We start from the raw sequence: 18,639 nt of genomic DNA on the forward strand, positions 1-18,639 counted from the left end.
TCCCCTAGTAATCATGCACTCGACTACTAGACCCATTTGAATACTACAGGGTTGTGCTCAAACTAAAAAAAAAATACTTACAATAGTATCATTTTCAAAATTCAACATAACAATGAGAATAAATATTATCAGCACATCCATACAGATGACACAAAGGGGGAATCATCTCAAGAAAGACTTGATCAATTGTAATAGAGATTAATTAATCTCAAGACAGTCTTGAAGCATCTTAAGAGGAACTTGATCAATCTCGAGAGAGAGACTTGATTCATTGATGTTGCTTAAAAGGATAAGCCTCCTTCCCCCTATTTATATTTGTAGGTATACACATTGATAAGGAGGAATACAGAGAAGTCTTTAGGAAGAGGAATTAAGATGAGAATTAAGAGGATAATTTAATAATTCAATAACAGGATAGAGTTTTTCTTTTCTCAAGAAGCTTCAAGAGGAGGCTACATAGCAACTTGAGAACTAGATAAGTAAATAAAGAGGCAAATGTTATGAAACTTATTTTTAATTTAAACCTATTTTGAATCTTAATATGTTTTAAAACTTCATTTAAAATCCGGTGCCCACAACAATGAGTTATGCAAGGAGTTACTAAAAGGATGCAAAAGAAATTTGAAATGTCTATGCTTGGTCAATTGTCTTTCTTCCCAGGTCAAGTAGCTTAAGTCAAACATTTTCAATTCACAAATCAAGTATACCAAGGAGCTGATTAAGAGTTTCAACATGGAGGATTGCAAGTTAGTAAGTACTCCAATGATGACAAGTCACAAGTTGAGAAAAGATGATGACTCTCCTATTGTTGATCATACCATGTACAGGTCCATAATTGGTATGCTGTTATATCTTATAGCTTCGAGACCTAGCATTTTCCAAGCTGTGTATGGTACCTAGGTTCCAATTTAGTCCAAAGCAGATATTCATGTTGCAACCGTAAAGAGAATTCTCAGATACTTGAAAAGAAGCATGGAATATGGTCTCTTGTATCCAAGAAAGAAAAATTTTGTGTTGATGCCTACTCAAATGCTGATTGGGCAGGTTGTGTGGATGACAAGAAAAGCACCAGTGGAGGTGCATTCTATCTTGGAAACAATTTAGTTTCCTGGTGTGAGGATCCTTTTTTTTTTCTCCTTTCTTTGCGGGCGTATGCCGTACAGAGGGGGTTTTATTGTGCTCCTCTGTTGGAGAGAGAAGGAATGCATCTTCTCAAAGGTCATGATTATCAGGGGGATGGGGGTCATATAATAATTATGAGATGGAGTCGCCACCTAGGATTAGGGCCTAGGAACCATTGGTGTAGCCCTGGAAGGTCTACGAGACTTCGGTTGGTCTAGTCAGAGATTCGGGATAAGTGGTCAGGTTACGAGAGTGGGAAGGTGTTAGGCACCCACCTCGCTCGATTAAACCGGTCTTTCTACTAGATGTTGGTTTTCAAATATTCTTCCTTTATAAATGTCCTATACCCACATGTATGGCTAAATAATGATGCACAAGCTATTTAATTAAATTAAACTATGTTACACTAACTACTGTATACTACACTAGAATATTTGAAAGGACTACATTATACTAAAATTAAAAGTTAATTGAGGAAATGTATACCTATATGCTTTAAACAAATGCAATTATGAAAGGCAGACAGCATCCCCCAACTCAGGTGGAGGCAAAAGATTGGCTTTGTCCCTTCCTCAGACAGAGTAATGACTTACAAGTGTTGGATCTTAGGATCTCGGACAGAATAATGGTGTTCCAAGGTTTTGGAAACTAGGGGCTCAAATGCCGGACAGAGTGACTACACCACAGGAGGTCTCCTAGATTTGGGCGAAAGGGGTCCGAGAAGCTGGACTCAGATAGCTTGGACTTCGGACATGGGGATAAGGCTCGAAATAGGGCTGGGGCAGAGCTCTGAAACAAGGAAACAAGGAAACAAGGAAAAATTTGGAAAACTGGAGCTCTAGGGGGGCCCCCTCTCCCACAAACTTCGAATATGCAAATGAGGGGGTAAGGGGGTGCAGACACTGATTTTTGTCACCCCCTAATTGGCGATGATGACAACGGGACATGGATGATGGACGATGCACTCTCCCTCTTTCTAGACCCAAGATACCTGACCCATAAGACCAAGAACCATGCTGAGCACAAAATGACCCATTTTAGGCCCAAAAACAAGAAAAAATGGCACTACACCCCCACGGCGCCGTAGACTCCTTCCCACTGCACAATAGACCCCTTCCCACTGCATCGTGGGGATGTGTACCGGATTGCCACGGTGCCATGAGAGGGTGTGACATCAGCTTGCTGACATCACACACGGTGCCATGGAGGACTTATCTGGCCAAGAGAGAGAGGGGATCCCTCCCTATAAATAGGAGGGTCCCCCTCCCTCATTTTCTAAGGAATTTTGTGTAGAAAGACCCTCCCCAGGTGATTTCTACCCTCTTTGTCTCATTTTTTTACCCTCTTTTCTCTCCTTTCTCTTATGAGAGTGTGAGTGAGTGAAATTTTCTTGGTCGTGGATAGATCCTTCGATTATCCCTTCGAGCATAGAGCACTCCTGCTCCTAAGTATTGTTATCCCGTCAGTGCACGGATAACCATCAAAACCCCTCAGACGTTATTTTATCTGTCTTCTCCCCTCCAAATCATTTGAAAGAGCTGTTACTCTGCCCAGAAAGAATCGGCATCAATCCATTCATCTATCTCTCCTAAGGCAGGGGAATACAACCATACAGGTATAATTACTGCATTCTTGTTGATTCAATGTCGTCCTTTTGTATTTCATCGTTTTAGTCCGTATTTCTCATATATGTAATGTAGTTTATTATGTTTTAGTTCAATTCATAGCATCTGAATGTAGTTCATAATATCCCCCATCCCCGTAATAAAAAAGAGAGAACATTCGTCTTTATGTAGCATCTAATACAGAGAGACCGGCTTCTGCCGGGCGAGGTGGGTGCCTAACACCTTCCCACACTCGTAACCTGACCCCTTACTTGAACCTTTGGTCAGACCATATGGAGTCATGTAGCCTGATTCCGTTTACAACGAATAGGGTTACACTTAATGGGTCCTAGGCCCTAACCCTAGGCGGCGACTTCATATTATATTAGCATATTTTAATGCATGATCGTAATCCCCCATTTATCAATATTATACATTGACAATATTATCTATTATCCATCCATATATATATATATATCAAACCCATGTCTCCTATAAGGCTGAGGAACCCTCATCCCAAGGACCACGGTACTTATAATGGCGACTTCACTAGGGATGTGAGTGGACAAACGTCCACTCGAGGTCAAACTTTCTAAATAGGTGCTATCAATAAATGACAGAATGTTCTCTCCAAACTTCTATGTAAAAAAATAAAAAAAAAAAAATAATATATATATATACAAAATAAAAAAAGAAAAGAAAAAATGTAAAAAACAAAATACAAAAAAATAAAAATAAATAAATACCATAATATGTTTGTCTTGGCTAACCCCTATGTGTACTAACTGCATCATGCATTGTGCTCGAAGTGAAATCAAACGGCGAGGGTACTCCCTATCGTGCCTTTACCCTCGGGGAGGTCAGGCACGTCAAACTAAGTACTCTGAGATCGGATGATAGCCGCTTCCTGTACCACTTTCTTGCACACACACATTGCATGGGAACCCCTCTTACCCCCGTAGTTAGTCGTTGGACCCCATGAGTAGTCATGGGTAATTCGCGGCGAAGCTACAACCCTTGATATTTATTGTACGAGTTTAGAATCACCAACGAGAGTATTCACTAGTGTGCTGTGGGGTGCTTTAGCCACCCAAAAAAGGTACTAGCTTGATTGCTCTGAGACTGTGTGACCTACTCTCTAGGTATATTAAAATAACCGCATGCCTGCAATTCGTGATCACGAGCGATAGGTATATCGGTTCTGTCAAGGGTGACCTTGTTCTGTCCTATTAAGCCTACCCATTACATGCATCATGTAGGAAAATAGACCATATATGATTAGGGTTTGACACAAACTAACCCTTGTTAGCTATGAGAAAGACCGAGCTTAGGGTCACTTGACGATTAACCTGGCTTTACTATGAGATGCCACCGAAGGTAAGGAATTCCATAGTCCCGCTATGGTCCCTCGAAGAAAAATGGAAGTCCGCTCCCATGGAACCTTACATGTCCCTAGAAATGAGAGCATCTCATGTTGAGCCCAGGCACAATCATCAGTAACCCGATAACTAGGGTCTTTCTTTTGTCTGTTTTTATATGGTGTGAAAAAAAAAATAATAATAATATGCTTTGGCGACGATGGCATTTGAGGTAGGGTCTGAAAGAACTTCTACAATGTCAGGAGCTCCAATGACAACTTCGATTACTTGAGCCAAATACAAAAAAAAAATTGATAAAAATAAAATACAAAAAAAAATGTTTAAAATAATATTTTTTTTATTCAAGTAAATTCCTTGTGACCAGAAATAATTCTCTCTGACTTTCCCATCAAAAAAGAAAAAAAAATTTCTCTCTGACTTATGTAAAGCACAATTCACACCAAAGGACTTCCAGTTACCCGCGTGAACCCGTTATGACAATAGGCTAACCCGAATTGGTCCGGTCCAATCCAAAGGTGTTCAAGACTTCCCCTTTTCCACTCAACATCTTGAGGTAGAGTTCGATCAGGCTTTTCCCGGATAGAATCATCATGGATTCGTTAGGCAATGATCCACCTGAAGTACAGTTGGGTCAACAAATGGACCAATTACAGGCTGAGATGGCAGAGATGAAGCAACTTATGGTGCAAGTCTTGCAAACAGTACAAGACATGTCCCAAGGAGGCACAATACCCACTCTTGGGGAGCCGGAGTATGCTCAACCAATGACCCCCAAGGTAGTCCCGACAGTGTCTAGGTTACCCGCCAGGATTGTGATGGAAGAAGAAGATGCCATGATCAACGTAACTCAGGAGTATCCCGAGACTGAAAGGGAGCGTATGATGAGGGAGAAAGTTAAAAAGCTTGAAATTGCTATCAAGGATATGGTTCGCGAGGAGCCTGAAGATGACTTGGTGTTCTTCCTTGAAGGAAAGATACCCAAAGACTTCAAATGAAAATTGGATAAATTTGATGGTTCAGGTGATCCTAAAGCTCACCTCAAAATCTTTGCTACAGTGGCTAAATCTTGGGGATTCATGGAAAATCAAATGGGGAAGACTTTTCTCTACTCGCTTGCTGGACCTGCTTTACGATGGTTGACACAGTTGGATCAGGCACAGACTCAGACTTGGTCAACGGTGGTGAAAGCTTTCATAAACCAGTACTCATACAACACCGAAGTGGATGTCACACGGAGAGAGTTGGAGACACTAAAGCAAGGCCCTACTGAAGGGTTCTACAATTTCATTATGAGGTTTAGAGAGAAGGCTGTAAAGATGTGGAATCGCCCGACAAAAGCAGAACAGGTGGAGATGATCCTAGAGAATCTGTATGGAGAATATCAGGATTGCCTTTACTACCAACACCTCAAGACTTTAGAAGAGCTAATGGCCGTAGGGAAGTGTATTGAAGACAAGTTGTTCAAAAAGGCACATGGCCAGTATAGCCACACAATGCAATATCAGAACCAAAATTCGGAGGCGAATATGGAAAATTCAAGACAGTGTGAGTTCGTCGATTTGGGTGTGGCTAGGTCTCTTCCATATGCTGAATTGAAGAAACTTGGACTTTTGGGCACGGTTCCTCCGCGACCGGTCAGGGATCCTCCACCAGCTTGGTATGACTCAGATCAATACTATGACTATCATACCCAAGAGGGGCACCCCACTAATGAATGCATTGCGCTTGGGTATGCTATCCAAGACCTACTGGAAGCAGAAAAGTTCAAGCCAGGGGCAAAACAACAGTCTGTTAATCAGATAATCAATGCCCTCGAAGAAGATTTAGAAGGGTTTGATCCCACCTCCTTGATCCAAGCTTTGCCGGTTCCTTTAGAAGAGGTAGTGATAGGTCAAAAGTCTCCATCAATGATGTTCACCCAGGATGTTCACGAATCCTCTCTTCCTTCAACAACTGATATGACCAAGCTGAATGGGTTTGAAGGCCATGAAGAGATCAAGGAAAAAGAAGTTTTGGCAGGATTGCAATATCGGATTGACCTTTTACTTTTCCATCTCCAAGAACAGATCATGCATCAGGTATTACAATCAAGGAGTGAAGATTGCCTGGATTTGTTTCATAAAATTACTCTCCTCAACCGTGGGAATGACGACCTCCAAGGACTTCCTATCCATCCAAAGTATTCTTTCTTCAATATCTTTGGGATAAGAGACCTCTACCAGTTGTCTACTGAAGCCCTTTGTTTTCTTTTGTATCTTTGCGAAAGGTACAGGGTAGCATTCAGCTTTCGTGTTCTAGAATTGTTGACCTATATGAGCTAGGACGAATTACATCCAGAATTTGTTCCTCCTCGGTCAAACACAATGAAATTTCTTCTTCGGTTTCAGACATAGACTCAATGGCTCGAGCAATTATTTAGTTGTACAAAATGGAATGTCCTCTATACCCTCCATAACCCTTATTGGATACAGGAGTCGCGAGAAGAACCAAATGCGAATCTAATCATGCGTCAACCTCACTGCACCTTTCATTTTGGTACACCATTCAATTTGGTGGATTTTTTTAATAGAGGATACAGAAAGGATGATTGAGACAAGATAAGGAATCATTTGTGTGAGATTAACGGAGTCCCTAAGGAGCAGATTCCTCCAGGATTATGGGAAAAATCCTTTTAATGCTACCACCAATTTTAAAAGAGAATATTTCTTTTACATTGCCAGCCTGCAAAGTGGTAGAATCGTCGAAGAAAGTTTTTCGTATTCCTCCGATGGAACAGGGGCAGACACTGACTGAGGACATCACTATCGCCTAAAGGCGTTAAACTACGATCATTAACTTGATGAGTATCAGTTTTGCTGGCCGACTTAAAATGGATCCAACCCTCAGCTCTAGTTAGAAGGGCATTTTTCATGGTACAAACTACATAGTCCCGTGACAAAGCAGTAACAGTACTTCACTCTTGTGTAGACAGGATCGCACTGAAGACATCATCAGCTCTGCATCCCTTAGTTCTTTAGGTCTTTTCATTCAGTCAAATTTCCTTCTGTAAACTCATCCACCGTGTATTTTCCATTAGCCGTCAATGAATATGTTCGCTCGTCCATCTACTCGTTCTCTTTCTTTTCTCTTTCATCCAAATAATAATTTATGATGATCTCATGACTACTAGTTTTAAAAAAAAAAAAATATTACTACCCATTTTTCCAATGTCAAAGTCTTGATGGTCAAAGATCTGGAGCTTTCCATACATCTGATCCCCTTCCAACGAGTCGGAAGCCTGGATGAAGATTTCATCTCATAAAGCCTGTTAAGGGAGGCCCCCTTTGGCTGCTAGTCATCTCAAAAAAACCCTGAGACAATAAAATCCACTACTCCCCCAGTTGTGCCTTAGCCGTTCCCTTTTAAAAAAAAAAAAAAGCCTCACTTTGGCCCACCCACACCTCATTATCCATATGTCCTCTTACTCATTAAATGTCCCATTGGCTTCTAGGGTCTAACCGGAAGTGGTCTCTTGGTGAAATAAGATGTCACAAGGGCAATACGTTTTCGAAGGATGCAAAAAAAAGAAAAAAAAAGAAAAAAAAAAGTGTAGCTCCGTCTCCACAATCAAAATTGGGCCAATCTCAAAAAGAAAAAAAATGAGACTTCAAAATAAAAGAACAAAAAACAAAAAAAAATGAGAGTTCAACAAAAAAAAAAGAGAAGAGAGGATGCATTGGCTCAAGGCATTGTAAATAATTGGGAGCACTTATACCATGGGGCAAAAATAGCCACTTTTTCTTCGGAGACAATATTGTCAAAATTATCAGGGTTAAAATTACCAAAGTCTTCAATTGAGACACGAGAGGGATTGCCAAACTTCTTGATTACATTATTAAAAAAGAAGAAATTTCCCAACAAGTTCAGTTACCAGAATCTTGGTAAAGTTTTGGCAGCAGAAGTGTCGAGTCATGGTTAGACCCTAGGGGCACATTTGAGCATTTACCATCCTTTGGAATCCAGTCCTAAGCCCCATTACAACCTAGTAAAGCCCTCCGGGCCAAATGGTGATGATACTCTCGTCCAGACTTGAGCTCACCCGGCTATGATGGAACTTAATCATCAAGGCTTTGACATTAAGGCATCTTTGTCCTGAACTACGTTTGACCTGATCCCTATTTAGGGTACATAGGCAACTTGATGAAGTGATAATCAAGTTCGGTCCTCCCACATGTACAGTTTTCCATTCGTTCATGTACAACTTTTCATTTTTCCTCACTTGCATCATATCTATCATATTTCTACTTTTTCCTCTTTCCCACTAGTATCCCTCTCTCTTTGATGCGATCCGATGATGTGAAGAAAAAGAAGCACGTCTACCAAGATCATGAAGATTTTTGAAGAGATGATTAGGGGATTAAATGCCTGCAGCATTGTACTCACCCTCTCAACTAGTAAGACGACCAGAAGAATTAACTTGTCACTGAGGCAATCTCTATCCAAGATAAGAAGGACAAAGGAGATAAGAAGGACAAAGGAGCATAAGGAAAAAGGATTTGTTTCCTTAGGGCAATCCACTAGGCAAGAGCATGTGAAATTAAAGGGGCATGTTGTCCATGAGGATCGACTCCCAATCATGAAGAGTCTCAACCTAAAAGACAAAATGACCGTATAAGCAGAGAAGGATGATACTGTCTGGGATAAACTACCATGACTCTCCATGAAGGGAGGGAAGAATGACCTATCCACCCATCTTGTTCATACACATTCTCTCAATTTACCCCTTTGACTCGCTTTGTCAAAAATTTACCCCACACCCGTTCGATGTTGGACAAGCGATGTTTGACGAGTCTACGTGTGTAACGGGATGAGAATAATATGTCTGTGGAATTGTGCATTACTAGGTCAGAATGTAAATAACCATACATTTTCAAAATAAATTTCTCTCACCAATAAAATTGTTTCTTAAAAAAAAAAAAAAAAAAAAAGGGTTTGAGTGAATCTCAGATTTCTCTGCCGAAGTTTTTTTTTTTTGGTAACGTATAATTGTGCATTAAGCTTTTGTGAAGGACAAGTGTTGTGCAACACAAAAATGGAGAATATCTGGTAAGTGTCTATGGTTGTATGTAATTACTTTTCACTTACTTGTATTTGTCATAAACATTTGCATTGAATTGATTACTTGCATAGGGTTATGTTTTCCTTTTTGCATGACATAGTTTGCATTAGGACTGTGATTCCCTTTGCATACTAAAAATAAAAATATATATATAAAAATATGAAAAATTGCTTGCATAAGATTTTTTTTTTTTGTTGCAATTTGGATCATAATGCAACTACCTGAGTTTTAATGGTAGACTTCCTTTCCATTGTCATCATGGATACTGCACATGCATAGGATTGCATTTTCCTGACCAATGCCTTAATTATATACCATCTGAATTCTTATTTTTGACGTACTCTACCAATCATGACAGAATTCGTATACAGTTTGGGCTCTGATCATTTAGTTCCATCGGACCCTCGTACTTCCTACACTCAAGTGTAGTTAGACTATCTGATCACTGTTGAATTCATGTACAACTTGATCTCCAATGATTTGGCCCCATGTACAGTTTGACCAAGTCCTTAACCACTTCTGCACTCATGTGCATTTGGTTTTTTGGATCACTGTTAGTTTGATCTTTCAGTTATACCAGATTCACGTATGGTTCCGCACTCTCGTGCAATTTGATCCTTTTGATCCTTGTTATACTCGTGTATAGTTCGATTACCATTTGAATCTTTTGGTCCCAGCTGTACTCGTGTACAAATTGATTGAACCTTTGACCCTATTGAACCCTGCTATGCTCGTGTATAGCTTGATCATTCATTGACTTTTTTGATCCCACTATACTCACGTATAGTTTGATCACTCTGTGACCTTTTTTATCTTTGCTATATTCGTGTATAGTTTGATCATCTTATTAACCTTTCGATCTTTGTTGTACTCGTGTACGGATTGATCCATCATTTGATCCTTCTCGTACTCGCGTACAAGTTAATTATTGAACTTTCTGACCTTCACTCTACTCACATGTATAGTTCAATCATACCATGAATCTTCAGTCTCTATTGTACTCGTGTGCAAATTGACCCATCATTCGATCCTCATTATACTCATGCACAAGATTGATCCAGTATCTGATCCCCTTTGCACTCGTGTGCAAGTTAATCATTGACATTTCTAATCCTCGCTATACTCATGTATAGTTCAATCATCCCATAAATCTTCGATCTCATTGTACTCGCGTACAAGATTGATCCATTATATAATCCTCCTTGTACTCGTGTACAAATTAATCATTCAACTTTCTGATCCTCACTATACTCGCGTGTAGTTCGATCATCTCATGAATCTTCAGTCTCTATTGTACTCGTGTGCAAATTGACCCATCATTTGATCCTCATTGTACTCATGTACAAGATTGATCCATTATCTGATCCTCTTTGTACTCAGGTACAAATTAATCATTGAACTTTCTGATCCTCCCTATACTCGCGTGTAGTTCAATCAATCTATAAATCTTTCGGTCTCCATTGTACTCGAGTACAGATTGACCCATCATCCTGATCCTCTTTGTACTCGTGTACAAGATTGATCCATTATCTGATTTTCCTTGTACTCGTGTACAAGTTAATCATTAACATTTTTTATCTTCACTATACTTATGTGTAGTTCGATCATCCAATGAATCTTTGGTCTCCATTGTACTCATGTAAAGATTGACCCATCATCCTGATCCTCTTTGTACTCGTGTACAAGATTGATCCATTATCTGATTTTCCTTGTACTCGTGTATAAGTTAATCATTAACATTTTTTTTTATCTTCACTATACTCGTGTGTAGATCGATCATCCCGTGAATCTTCAGTCTCCATTGTACTCATGTACTGATTGATCCATCATCTGATCCTCATTGTACTCGTGTACAAGATTGATCTATTATCTGATCCTCCTTGTACTCATATACAAATTAATCATTGAACTTTTTGATCCTCTCTATACTCACGTGTAGTTCGATCATCCCATGAATCTTTCGGGCTCCATTGTACTCATGTACAAATCGATCCTTTTTAGTCTAAACCCATGGACAATTTATCATCCAAATCATTATTTTATCTAGCCACTACCGGACTCATGTATGGTCTGATCGTCGTGATCTCTTGACCACTTCTGCATTTGCGGATAATTTTGTCATCCAACCATTGTCAAAACTCGTGAATAGCCTTTCAGATGAGACCTGTCCCACACTGAAACCATATCTTTCCCTCGGGATGACTGGAGGTTGTCATTCCATAGATCAGCTAGATCGGCTATAAGTACATCATACCATTGTCTTAGATTGATCAAAGAGTGGCTTCCACATGCCATCATCGATAGAATGATGTCTATACCATGCGAACACCTTCTCTGTGCCACAATACTTCTTCGGCATAAGGAGGGTCTAACCCTATAGAGCAAAAAAAAAAAAAAAAAAAAAAAAAAAAAAAAAACCTAAAAAAAAACTTAAAAAATATTTTCAAGAAAGGCCCTAAAAAGGGGAAAAATCCTCATGCATCATGAATTATACTAACTCTTGTTCAAGATGTTAGCGCCAGGCTCAGTCGAGTCCTCTTGCTCCTAACCAAGCTCAGTCGAGTCCTCTTGCTCATAATCAAGATCAGTCAAGTCCTCTTGCTCCTAACTAAGATCAATCGAATCCTCTTGCTCCCAACCAAGATCAATCAAGTCCTCTTGCTTTCAAGTTCAAGTGAATTCTTTCAAGATCAATCAATCAAGTCCTCTTGCTTTCAAGATCAAATGAATTCTTGCAAGATCAATCAATCAAGTCCTTTTGCTTTCAAGATCAATCAAGTCCTCTTGCTCCTAATCAAGATCAATCGAGTCCTCTTGCTCCCAATCAAGATCAATCGAGTCCTCTTGCTCCCAACCAAGAACAATCGAGTCCTCTTGCTCTTAGTCAAGATCTTTCGAGTCCTCTTGCTCCCAATCAAGATCAATCGAGTCCTATTGCTCCCAATCAAGATCAATTGAGTCCTCTTGCTCCCAACTAAGATCAATCGAGTCCTCTCAATCAAGATCAGTTGAGTCATCTTGCTCCCAATCAAGATCAATCGGTTTATCAAAAGATTTCATCACGATTAACCGCCTGTTTGACAACTCTAGTCGAGTGGTGCCTTATCTAGATCTTCGGTTGAGCGGTGCCTTATCACCCTCAAATTTGATCTTTGGGCCGAGTGGTGCCTTATCTAGATCTTCGGTTGAGTGGTGCCTTATCACCCTCAAAATTCTATCTCCAGTAGAGCCCCTCCTATTTGATCTTTTGGTTGAGTGGTGCCTTATCTAGATCTTCGGGCCGAGTAGTGCCTTATCTTGATCTATGGGCCGAGTGGTGCCTTATCTAGATCTTCGGGCTGAGTGGTGTCTTATCTTGATCTGTGGGCTGAGTGGTGCCTTATCTAGATCTTCAGTCGAGCGGTGCCTTATCACCCTCAAATTTGATCTTTGGGCCGAGTGGTGCCTTATCTAGATCTTTGGTCCAGCGGTGCCTTATCACCCTCATATTTTTGTTGGTCCAGCGGTGCCTTATCACCCTCATATTTTTGGTCGAGCGGTGCCTTATCACCCTCAAACTTGATCTTTTGGCCGAGTGGTGCCTTATCTTGAAATTTGGGCCGAGTGGTGCCTTATCTTGATCTTTGGGCCGAGTGATGCCTTATTTAGATCTTTGGTCGAGTGGTGCCTTATCACCCTCAAATTTGATCTTTGGGCCGAGTGGTGCCTCATCTAGATCTTCGGTAGAGCGGTGCCTTATCACCCTCAAAATTTGATTGAGCAATGCTCATAAGATAGAGATTTGGTTTTTTCGAGTTTTTCTTTTGAGGATTACCGAAAGATTTCATCGTGATCAACCGTCTATTTTTAGCAACTCTATCACCTTTGAGCAAAGCGTCAGCAGTACATGCTCTTGGTGACAAAATTAGTCGATCTTTTATCTTTACCCTTCGGCTGTTGGCACAGGCCTCGGCCAAAGAGGGGCAAACTGTAGACACTGATTTTTGTCACCCCCTAATTGGCGATGATGACAACGAGACATGGATGATGGACAATGCACTCTCCCTCTTTCTAGACCCAAGATACCTGACCCATAAGACCAAGAACCATGCTGAACACAAAATGACCCATTTTAGGCCCAAAAATAAGAAAAAATGGCACTGCGCCCCCACGGCGCCGTGGACTCCTTCCCACGGCGTCATAGACCCCTTCCCACGGTACCGTGGGTATGTGTACCGAATTGCCACGACACCATGAGAGGGTGTGACATCAGCTTGCTGACATCACACACGGCGCCGTGGAGGACTTATTTGGCCAGGAGAGAGAGGGGATCCCTCCCTATAAATAGGAGGGTCCCCCTCCCTCATTTTCTAAGGAATTTTGTGTAGAGAGACCCTCCCCAAGTGATTTCTATCCTCTTTGTCTGATTTTTTTACCCTCTTTTCTCTCCTTTCTCTTATGAGAGTGTGAGTGAGTGAAATTTTCTTGGTCGTGGATAGATCCTTCGATTATCCCTTCGAGCATAGAGCACTCCTGCTCCTAGGCGTTGTTATCCTGTCAATGCACTGATAACCATCAAAACCCCTTTATTTCAGACATTATTTTATCTATTTTCTCCCCTCCAAATCATTTGAAAGAGCCGTTACTCTGCCTAGAAAGAATCGGCTGAAAGAGCCATTCTCTTATACAGCCGTTACTGCATTCTTGTTGATTCAATGTAGTCCTTTCGTATTTCATCGTTTTAATCCATATTTCTCATATATGTAATGTAGTTTATTATGTTTTAGTTCAATTCATAGCATCTGAATGTAGTTCATAATATCCCCCATCCCCGTAATGAAAGAGAGAGAACATTCATTTTTATGTAGCATCTAATACAGAGAGACCGGCTTCGGCCGGGCGAGGTGGGTGCCTAACACCTTCCCACACTCGTAACCTGACCCCTTACCCAAACCTTTGGTCAGACCATACGGAGTCATGTAGCCCGATTCTGTTCACAATGGATAGGGCTACACTTAATGGGTCCTAGGCCCTAACCCTAGGTGGCGACTTCACATTATATTAGCATATTTTAATGCATGATCCTAATCCCCCATTTATCAATATTATACATTGACAATATTATCTATTATCCATCCATATATATATATCAAACCCATGTCGCCCATAAGGCTGAGGAACCCTCGTCCCAAGGACCACGGTACTTACAGGGGGCTATTTATAGGCAAAATTGGTCCCCGCTGTACCGTAGAAATTGTGCGGGGCCGAACGCCGAGCCACAGAAAATGGGTAAAAAGGGAAAAAGAGGAATTTGGGCATCCACAGGGCCGTAAGATAGGGCCACAGTGCGCACGCAACACTGTATGGCAGGGCCTCACAGGCTTGCGCGTCGTCGCGCGGTAGGGTAGCACAAGCTGCGGCACAACGTGGAAAGGTCACATGACAGGGCTGCACAGGCCGCACAGGGCACGCAGGGCTGCCTTGTGAGTCTGTGCAGGGTGCGTTGAGTTGTATCTTGTCTGCGGGGCTGCCGTGCGTACGACGTGTGCCTTACAGGATGAACAGGGTTGTTTATGGTGTTTGAAAAGTTGGTTTTCAGGGACATTTCCAGTCATCTACGTCCGATTGTCATCATCACTGGGGGGTAACAAAATTCAGCGTCTACAGTTTACCCCTCTTTGGCCGAGGCCTGTGCTAATAGCCAAAGAGCGAAGACAAAATATCATTTGATTTTATTACTAGGAGCATATGTTATCACCACTTTGCTCAAAGTTGGCGAAGTTAAGCGATAAAACCATATCTCGTCTAAACCATTCTTGATGAACCTGAGTATAGTGATAAATGTGGGTCATGATTATAAGGAACTGCTCGACCAAAGACGAGCACCATGAGGGTCACTCGTGAGAGTTAGAAAGAACCACTCAACCAACTCAGGGTTTCCAACTTACGCCAGGTGATGTCCACTTCAGTGTTGTAAGAGTACTGTTTGATGAATGCCTTCACAACTGCCAACCATGTTTGAGTCTGAATTTGGTCCGATTGGGTTAGCCACCTCAGAGCTAATCCTGAATAATATGCAGTAAGAGACAACTCCTTCTAAGTAGTTTCACAGACTTGTCATTAGATCTTATAAATCTTAGTATAATCGCCAGTTTGACCATAGGTCTATTGTACTGCTTCCCATAGTTCCTTGGCATAGTTGAGCAAAACAAAGCTTAGATTGATAGTGGGTTCTATTGAGGTGAGAAGAAATGACATAATAAGGGCATCATTTGCTAATCTAGATCCAGCTGTTGCAGGGTTAGCAGTTTGGATGTAGTGCCAGTAATGTAGCCCAAAAAATTCTTGTCGTAGAGAGTGAGAAGACACGTACGAGACCAGGTGTAGTAATTCAGTTCGTTCAACTTGATAGGACCAGGCAGGAGGGAAAGAGTACGGCTAGGGGTACCAGAACGACCCACCAAATGACCATCACCACTTCTTGTGGAAATAACCATTGTTGACTTCCTCCGTCATTGAGTCATTGAACGAAGAATGAGATCACAAAAGATGCAAGAAGATCAACAAAAGCAAGGGAGAGAGACATGTGAAAGCAGGGACTAGACAACGACATGGGTGGCAGTGCAGTGACATAAGAGATCATAGTGGGGAGGTGCCGCGACAAGGTAGAGGGTCATAGCATTTTGGCGGCAATAAACAAGCGACCAAGGGGTTGCGGCGGAGAAGGGCAGCGACCAAGGAGTCATGGCGGCACAATGGCGGCGATGCAGCGACAACAAGGGTCACGGCGAAGAGGCAATAGTCGTGGTTAATGGTGAGTGATGCCGGTTAGGGTTGGTGAGACATGGTACTGGTTAGTCTACCATGTTTAGAGATGTAAACAGATAGTCAAAAATCCGAATTTGATTCGCATCCGTATTCATTTAGGGGTATCCATATTCGGAAAAGAATTATCTGAAAACTATTCGAATCCGTCCAAAAACTAATCAGATATGGATACAAATATCCCATTATCTGATAGGATTTCTTCTCCTATTTTTCTTTCTTCAACTATCATTCTCCTCCCTTCTTTCCTCTGCCTTCTCTCTAGTAGACAATTATCTCATTGATTGATGATCCAACGGTGATCCCACCGTCGACGTTGACAACTGGCAATTTGTTGGTGCCTACTTCAGGCTCGGATCGGTTTTCTTGCCTGCTACTTAAAGCATTTCTCTTAAAGATCAAATCCCCTCTTTACCACACAGCTAGGGTTTTCACGAAACCCTCCCATTACAAGTTCGTGATCAAGTAGAAGGGCACTCATTTGGTACGTCTCCATGCCCATATTTGTCTTCATCTACCATCAATCTCTCCAACACTCTCTTCCATGTCTCCGCTAATCAATTCTTGCTTTTGAGCAACTTCATTGGTCATAGTGCGGCCAGAGTGATGTCATTTCTTCAGAGCTTTGTCAAGGTTCTTCGGTCGCAGGTATGTGTGTAGAGACGTGGAGCAGAGTTGCAAAGGTGAACCATAGGTTGGAGAGGTGAGTGTGGTAAGTGACAGAAGGTGATGCGAGATGAAGTGCTTGTGTGCAAGAGTGCAAAGGTTAGAGATGAGTAGCGGTGCAAGGCGGAGTTGCAAAGATGAGAAGGAAGTGTTCTTCGTTCGACTGAGGAAGAAGAAGTTAGGTTTAATTGTTGTAATGGACCAAAATTGATATTTTGGTGCTTAGTGGGGTTGCATTAATTTAACAGGCTATCGGAGGAGGTGTCGCTGATAATTTCCCTTATTTATATATGAGATATGAGATTAAGAGACAACTGATAAGGAAAGTAAAGTGGCTATGACTCATCGTCACTATCTATAACGACTAGACAATGACTAAGCATAGTTAACTGAACCGTATTTTACTATGATCCATGGGATGGGAGGATGAATTTCCAGTTTCCCATGTAATGATATGGTGATAAGTTTATTTTTAAAACTGAGCCACCTGTTTGACCAATTTGTAACCACAAGTTCATAAAACATGTAGATTTTTCTGGGTAGTGATAGAGACCCTTTCTTTGTATTCTCTTTGTTTTTAAAAGTGCAATACCATTTCGTAGCATTGTGGTTGGTTTTGTCATTTTCATTTGGCCATTTCTTCAATTTCATGCTTTTTCCTATTGACATTTCTCTATGATCTTAATTATTAATGATGCTAAAGCTGTCTTTTCTTTGTTCTATTACTTTCTCAGGTGGAAGGGACACCAGAGAGGCCAAGGTTGTCTGTTTTCCGCTCTAGCAAGTATCTCTATGTCCAAGTGATTGATGACAGTAAGATGCATACCCTTGCTTCAGCTTCAACAATGCAGAAACCCCTCTCTGAGGTGTTTAATTATACCTCTGGACCCACCATCGTAAGTTTGCTAATAAGAACTATGGGGCAAGAAAAACGAATTCCATTTGATTTTTCTTATTGCGTGAGTTGGGTTTGGTAATGTGTATGTTTCTTGCAAATTCTGATTTCCTTTCAATGTGATGAGGATTAGTCTATGTTCTATGTGAATGTTAACTTGATTGGTACCTCAAATGCTAATTATCTGTTTCCATTATTTGCTTGTCATATACTGGATTATGGCAAAGAAGGTGGGCGAAGTAATTGCCAAGTCCTGCTTGGAGAAGGGGATCACAAAGGTGGCCTTTGATCGAGGTGGTTACCCTTACCATGGACGTATTGAAGCAGTCGCTGATGCAGCTCGAGAAAATGGCATCCAATTCTGAGAACTAGATGGTCACTTTTTTTGGTGAGTGATTATTTTTACATTTTTGGTGTTTCATTTCCATATTCAATTGGTTGCTTGTAGTTTTGCAGCATTTATGACGACTCTGATTAATATTTAGCCGAACTGTCTCTTGACGGCTGTCTGATTAGACAGAGGAATAACTAACGAATCTTTCTAAATTACTATTAGGGCATTGTTCCTCTGGACAAGCGTTAAACACACACGGAAGAGAATAAAAGGGGGAGTGGGAGGTTTCTATCATGCCTTCACAGTGAGATTCTGATCTTGTTGGTGGGAAGCAATAGTTTTCATTCCTTTCTTTTAGTCTTATTTTTTCTGCTCCTTCTAGTGATCTTACTATGCTTATATTTCTTCTCTGAGTTGAGTTAAATCAGTCTTCATTCACCTACTATTATTCATACTAATCTGTTATTATTGATTCATATCTGGGAAGGCCTATTAAGCCCTACGGCTGCTCTGTTTTTAGAGCTTGTTTCAGTCTGAACTGATACCCCACCAGAGTTGGATATGACCATCAGATCAGGGTAAGCTTTTGGGGCATTCTAGGTCTCCCTAAGAGGATTTGGAGTGGATCAGACTCTCTGATTTCCTGATATAGATTTTTCCCCCAATTTTCCCTGTTTTCTGTTTCAAACCTGAAGTTTCCATAATTATTTTAAAACATGACATAGAAGTTGATACAG

General features: G+C 41.1%; 1 protein-coding gene across 1 annotated transcript; it reads left to right on the top strand.

Annotated features, from left to right (window-relative positions):
* The first annotated feature begins 17,786 nt into the window (after nucleotides 1–17,786).
* Nucleotides 17,787–18,150, top strand: LOC122640535 (50S ribosomal protein L18, chloroplastic). Its single transcript, XM_043833757.1, has 2 exons — nucleotides 17,787–17,956; nucleotides 18,125–18,150. Exon 1 carries the CDS (start codon nucleotides 17,787–17,789, stop codon nucleotides 17,931–17,933), a length of 147 nt encoding a protein of 48 aa, XP_043689692.1. The 3' UTR covers nucleotides 17,934–17,956; nucleotides 18,125–18,150.
* The last annotated feature ends 489 nt before the right edge of the window (nucleotides 18,151–18,639 follow it).

Source organism: Telopea speciosissima, chromosome 9, assembly GCF_018873765.1.
Source record: "Telopea speciosissima isolate NSW1024214 ecotype Mountain lineage chromosome 9, Tspe_v1, whole genome shotgun sequence".
Classification (NCBI taxonomy): Eukaryota; Viridiplantae; Streptophyta; class Magnoliopsida; order Proteales; family Proteaceae; genus Telopea; species Telopea speciosissima.

What these genes read in the sequence shown, in the direction of transcription:
- LOC122640535 (XM_043833757.1), top strand. Translation starts at nt 17,787, where the DNA reads ATGGCAAAGAAGGTGGGCGAAGTAATTGCCAAGTCCTGCTTGGAGAAG.